Genomic DNA, 6,530 nt, shown 5'->3' on the forward strand with positions numbered 1-6,530 from the left:
AAATGTTGTTTAAATGCTGAGCCCTTTATGTTCCTTCCAGCCTATTGTGTCGCTCTCGCAAATGTATTTCTTTGTAGGCTATATCCTTGAAATAATTGAAATATTATAGCCTAAATAATTATTTTTTGTTCCTTCTTAGGCTCCCTGTCTGGCTCCTGACCTATTTAGTGTTTATATGCTGTTTAATATGGCATGTAGCCTATTTGAAATGATGAGCGCTTCTTACATTCACCTTTTCATGTTTATTAAAATACTTTTCATTCAAATCATATGGTTTGGTTTCAGTACTTAAAAACCAAATGGTAGGTCCAGGTAGTCCAAAGAATAGATGGGTGTTGGTTAAATGGTGATTTTAATGAATGGAGCGAATTTGGAGCGGCATTTATTTGTTTTTGTGAGCGCGGAGCGGTTTTTAGTGGAGCGGCTGGAAAGGCCGTGGAGCGCCGGAGCGGTGAGCAGGATTTCCGACCGCTCAACTACGCTCACATACTCTGAATAGAATACATAGAAAAAATTTATTTGAATTATTTAGACTTTCTAAATGAGGAAAAACAACATATAATGAATTACCATAACTGAATAAATAAAATGGCAGCAGTACATGCAAGCTCGCTAGACTAGTTCCTAAAAGACCTGCATGGAATGTGCTTTTTCTGTTTCCAGGAAAATATTTGCATTGTTTTTGTCAGACTGAGGAGTACAGGTTAAGGCGGCGTACACAGCAAAGCAACATTCTTCAGCAGGGTAACAACTCCTTTTGAAATAAGTGGACAAACTGACATCAGACAGAGAGGAAAATGGAAAGCGGGATACCTAGTCAGTTGTACAACTGAATGCATTCAACTGAAATGTGTCTTCCGCATTTAACCGAGAGAGGGACCATTCAATGGTTGGTTCTCATAGTATGGTGTCCCATTGAATGGCCCTGGAGGGCTGACTAGTCTGTCCCAAAGTACCTCTGGCCAAAGTGTGTGGGAGCCACAGGGTGCACCTCGGTGGTCAGTATGGTGATTTCTGGGAATTCTTGAATGATGGATTTGGCACCTGGTGAGATGACACAACCATTAGACTTGTAGTGCCTTCAATAAAACTGAATGAATGGACAACAGGCTGTAGTATGAAACCCCAGAATTTTGAACATTACAGAATCTACTTCGATATTAAGCAAGGGACTGTAGGTGAGGTGTACCGTGAGGGGTGGAGAAGAGACTCAGGAGGATGATATGTTTGGGCTGGAGACCATGTTCAGTCAGAACTCTCACAGCCTCAATCACTGTATTACCTGTACCTAAAGGCAGAACATGTATAGCTAGCAAAAACACAGGACAGATATCACAGTGACTTGACAGAAGAACAGGCAACATTATGGAAGTATTGAAGAAAAGTCTGTCCTTACTAGCCTTGTGATTGTTACTATGACTCATCTGCTGCTACTTTCTATAAAATAACAAAATGTCATTTTGATCTCTCAAATACGTTTTTCATCGTTTCAGAGAGGGATGCTAGTTAGAGGACAAAAATATGAACATTACTTCTCTTTGTGGCTTCATTTCTCCTATTTATCATTTTCATGGCCTTGCAGTGAGCTCGTTATGGTTTACCCCAATCAGATATACTTGTGATTATTTTCTTGGGGTAAATGATGCTGAAATATATGCAGCATGCTACCTACTAAGGTCATTATCAGAGCCAAATAAAAGACACCTTCCCACAATTATCTTAGCTGGAAGGTGTAATTTAACAGAAATCGTGTAGCAAAGAGCAAATCAAGTGGAAAGGTCTCACTGTCTAGGGTTCTTCATAAAAACAGTGGATGCCTATGACTACACTATTGTCTTGCTAATGGGAGCAAGTAAGTCCTCATTTCTGGTTCATTAAAAAAAGTGACAGTTCTTCAGGCCCAGGGCAGGGCAACACTTCACCTGAACTCTTTGTCCTGAAGAGGAGTTAGTGCTGTATTGAGACTATCTGTTAGTGCTTTTCCACGGCAGGGTTTTACACCGTGCTTGGCCTAAAGACATGTAAAGACTTTTGTGTTTACATGTGTGTAATCCCCCTGGACTGTGATTAAGGATGGGGAATGTGAGTGCTACTCTCTCCATACTTACTGAGAATGGGGTACACAAGTACTGTATATCCATACTCACTGAGAATGGGGTACATGAGGAGGACTTTCCTCCTGCTGATGTCTGGGGGGAACTTGGCGTAGTAGACTTTGGCCTTCTGGGTGTCCTCGTCACTCTGGATTAGGATCTTACCGATACGGATGGACCGGCAGCAGTCTCTGAGGCCCTGCTCCATGGCCTCGCCTACACACACACACACAGCAATTAATAGACGTTTAATTCAACTCAATTCATTCAAGGGAAACCTCATACAAGATGTAGTAATGGTGAGCAAGTCAAACTGATAAGTCAAACAGTTGAGTGGATAGCACTAGGTATGTCAGGTGCTTATAGGCAAGTCCACCAGCCAGGGATTCTATTCAGAGACCAATTCAGATGTATCTTCCTTTAATATCCTATATGATCAGTGCCTTACCACTTCTCATAATACTGACACCGCAGTTGCCTTTTTCAAACTTGACGCCATCATATTTATGCCCTGAAGGAGAGGGGGGAGATTAAAATAGACAGTTCTGTTCTTGGTGAGAAATGTAACAGTTATCCTGTAATACATAGTATTCAACCAATTTCTATAATTTCTGACTAATTTCACCCAATAGGTCTAACCTGTAGGAGTGGTCACCGTACACTCGCTGTATGGCAGCTGATTGAGTCCCTCTTCAACCACTAGTCTGATCTGTTGACCAACCGAGTGGGTCAAAACAATAGAGTGTGCATTATACAAATGAGTCACTCAATTAAAAACATTATAATATATTAGTAGTTGACCTAGAGTGAAAACAACAGTGTCAATTGAACCAAGACAGTTTCTTACCAATCTATCTGCACAAAATACAAAATCTCCCCTGCTAGTAGACCTGTAAAAGAACAATAATAAAATGTATGCTTACAGTAAGGGTTACATAAAAGAGGAAATCCATGCATGATCCACTTTCACACAAAAACATTGTAGGCCTATTCGTGGAATCAGCTTACAACAGAAACTCAAATTGTGATTAGTGTACTCATTCAATGTTCTGTTATCAGTATTGTCTATTGTTGTCAGTAGGTCTAACATTATTTGTATTAAACCTCATGCTAGACAAGGAAGTTGTGGCCACGTTTAGGCTACTACCGCGTAATGGAGCAGACTATAATGGCATTTGGCCTACATCTTCTTCATTGAAATAACCTGGTGTATTTACAGTTCTGGGTAACAAAGACCACAGATAAGGCTACCGTAACCATATAAGTGCAGTGTAATATGACAGTTATAAATAGTAACATGGTGTCGATTGGCCATTCACTTGGTTTACAATGCATCATTCAATTTCACATTATTAGACAGTTATCTGGTGCATGATAATACAGATCCATTATCTGTGTCAGATACTGTGTTTGCTATCATTTTGACAAAAGATGATGACTCACTTGTCTCTAATGATGGTCTGTAATTCTCGTATTTGGTCATTCAAAGGAAGCAGTTTTAATTGCGATCCGATCTGCCTCTGTAGTTCACTGTTAAACACATTTTCACAAGTTTCGGGGACTTCTGCATCTCTATTCGACTCTGGCAGGACGCTGTTTCCGCAGCTAGCAAACCGAACCTGCTTGGTGCCGCTCATTGCCGCGTGTTCTTGTCTGTCATTGTTGTTCAGCTGCTGATTTTGACAAGGCATTTTGATTTCCGTACCAATTCCGTTCTCAAAATACGTTTCCATAGAATTAAGAAAACGCTAAATAGTTTAGGCTCTATGTAGTTTTGCTATTCATATAGCTAAATGTGATGCTGGACATTTTTGTCTTCTCTGATTCTGGGTGGCGGCCATTGGGTGGCGGCAGCAAAAATCAGAGAGGAAGAAGCAAAGCGAGACGGTTCACTATCGCCTAAATCTGTTCAATAGAAGCCCATAGCGTTTCTATGTGCTTATTTTGGACCTTGTCGCCTGCCTTCCCGCTTTTGACAACGACTCTCATTGTTAGGGTGGAGACATGATCATCTCGTCATTATAAACAGATCTCTGCTAGTATAAATCTACAGGAACATAAACTTTGTACCAGGAAATAACGTCACAACTGATTCTCGCCTCTTAATGGACAGAAATGATGTCCGTCTAGGAACGCTTTAGAGCGCATTGATCGACACTAGTTAACACAGCCACAAAGTCATAAAACGCATGAATGAGTTAGTACGATATGTCAAATTAAATCAAATTTTATTTGCCACATGCGCCGAATACAACAGGTGTAGACCTTACAGTGAAATGCTTATTTACAAGCCCTTAACCAACAATGCAGTTTTAAGAAAAATAAGTGTTAAGTAAAAAAAAAAAAAAAAAATTAAAGAGCAGCAGGAAAATAAAATAACAGTAGGGAGGCTATATACAGGGGGTACCTCTACAGAGTGAATGTGCGGGGGCACAGGTTAGTCGAGGTAATATGTACACTACCATTCAAAAGTTTGGGGTCAATTAGAAATGTCCTTGTTTTTGAAAGAAAAGCAATTTATTTGTCCATTAAAATAACATCAAATTGATCAGAAATACAGTGTAGACATTGTTAATGTTGTAAATGGCTATTGTAGCTGGAAACGGCTGATTTTTTATGGAATATCTACATAGGCGTACAGAGGCCCATTATCAGAAACCATCAATCCTGTGTTCCAATGGCACGTTGTGTTTGCTAATCCAAGTTTATCATTTTAAAAGGCTAATTGATCATTGGAAAACCCTTTTGCAATTATGTTAGCACAGCTGAAAACTGTTGTGCTGATTAAAGAGGCAATAAAACTGGCCTTCTTGAGACTAGTTGAGTATCTGGAGCATCAGCAATTGTGGGTTCGATTACAGGCTCAGAAGGGCCAGAAACAAATAACTTTCTTCTGAAACTCGTCAGTCTATTCTTGTTCTGAGAAATGAAGGCTATTCCATGCGAGAAATTGCCAAGAAACTGAAGATCTCGTACAACGCTGTTTACTACTCCCTTCACAGAACAGCGCAAACTGGCTCTAACCAGAATAGAAAGAGGAGTGGGAGGCCCCGGTGCACAACTGAGCAAGAGGACAAATACATTAGAGTGTCTAGTTTGAGAAACAGATGCCTCACAGGTCCTCAACTGGCAGCTTCATTAAATAGTACCCATGCTAAATATTTTCAATCTCCTGAGGGGGAATAGGCTTTGTCGTGCCCTCTTCACGACTGTCTTGGTGTGTTTGGACCATAATAGTTTGTTGGTGATGTGGACACCAAGGAACTTGAAGCTCTCAACCTGTTCCACTACAGCCCGGTCGATGCTGTCCTCTTTTTTTTCCTGTAGTCCACAATCATCTCCTTTGTCATGATCACGTTGAGGGAGAGGTTGTTATCCTGGCACCACACGGCAAGGTCTCTGACCTCCTCCCTATAGGCTGTCTCATCGTTGTCAGTGATCAGGCCTACCACTGTTGTGTTTGACACAAAGTTTGACTTTGTGTGTTATCTAGTGGAAACCGGGAGCATTCTGTCAGCGCTTGAGCTATTTTCAATGCCTAGGCTACTACATGATGATGGACAGTCAATTGCCATTCTTTAAATAATTATCACCATTCACAAACCCCTAACAGAGCTCCCCAGCTTGTAGTCCTAAAAAACAAAAGTTAGTTACCTCTGGTTCGTTCAGCCATTCCTATGGGTTTTGTCTAGAAGGGTACAGCTTTTGTCAAAATTGACTTTTCGTAGCAGGTTAGGGGAGTTAACGAAGTAGGTTAGGAGAATTAGGTTAAGGTTAGGAAAAGGGTTGGGGTTAGCTAAAATGCACAAAAAAATCGACTTTTGACATCAATTTGAAAAGCTGTATCCCATCTAGACATTACCGTTCCTATTGGGGGAAAGAATGGGGTTTACACAGTTTAGGACATCTTATACGTTTTGTTCTATAAGATGATATCAGTCTGTTAACCTGACCTTTATGAATTATGAAGCCTTTATGTGCTTGTTTTAATTACATAAATGCTTCAACATATACAAAAATTGACATTAGCTGATGAAGATTATATCATAGAACAAAACGTATAAGATCTTCTAAGCCTGTGTTTACCAACCACATACCTTATTTTCGGCGTTTATCCAAGAACCCTACAAAAATAAAATAAAAAATCCCCATAGGCTTTGTCCAACGAGCCATGACAGAGTTAGTGCCTTCAAAAATACGCGATTACTATTGCTCTCTATATGCTATTTTCACATGCCCCATAAATCACAAATTCAAACCAATCTTCAGGCTATTAATATTTCCAGAAATTAAAACTAAATACCAGAACATGTTTGAATATGCCAACTTGTCTTGTCAATAAAGGAACCCCTTACATTAGAAGTACAGTGGGGGAAAAAAGTATTTAGTCAGCCACCAATTGTGCAAGTTCTCCCACTTAAAAAGATGAGAGAGGCC

General features: G+C 40.1%; 1 protein-coding gene across 1 annotated transcript; it reads right to left on the minus strand.

Annotated features, from left to right (window-relative positions):
• Positions 1–301: 301 nt before the first annotated feature.
• On the minus strand, positions 302–4,145 carry LOC121580007 (uracil phosphoribosyltransferase homolog). The gene is made up of 7 exons (XM_041895083.2): positions 3,537–4,145; positions 2,941–2,983; positions 2,733–2,802; positions 2,542–2,604; positions 2,148–2,309; positions 1,190–1,288; positions 302–1,044 (listed from the first exon to the last, which is right to left on the minus strand). Exons 1-7 carry the CDS (start codon positions 3,824–3,826, stop codon positions 938–940), a joined length of 834 nt encoding a protein of 277 aa, XP_041751017.1. The 5' UTR covers positions 3,827–4,145; the 3' UTR covers positions 302–937.
• Positions 4,146–6,530: the final 2,385 nt, after the last annotated feature.

The sequence above is a fragment of the Coregonus clupeaformis genome, chromosome 13 (genome assembly GCF_020615455.1).
Source record: "Coregonus clupeaformis isolate EN_2021a chromosome 13, ASM2061545v1, whole genome shotgun sequence".
Taxonomy (NCBI): Eukaryota; Metazoa; Chordata; class Actinopteri; order Salmoniformes; family Salmonidae; genus Coregonus; species Coregonus clupeaformis.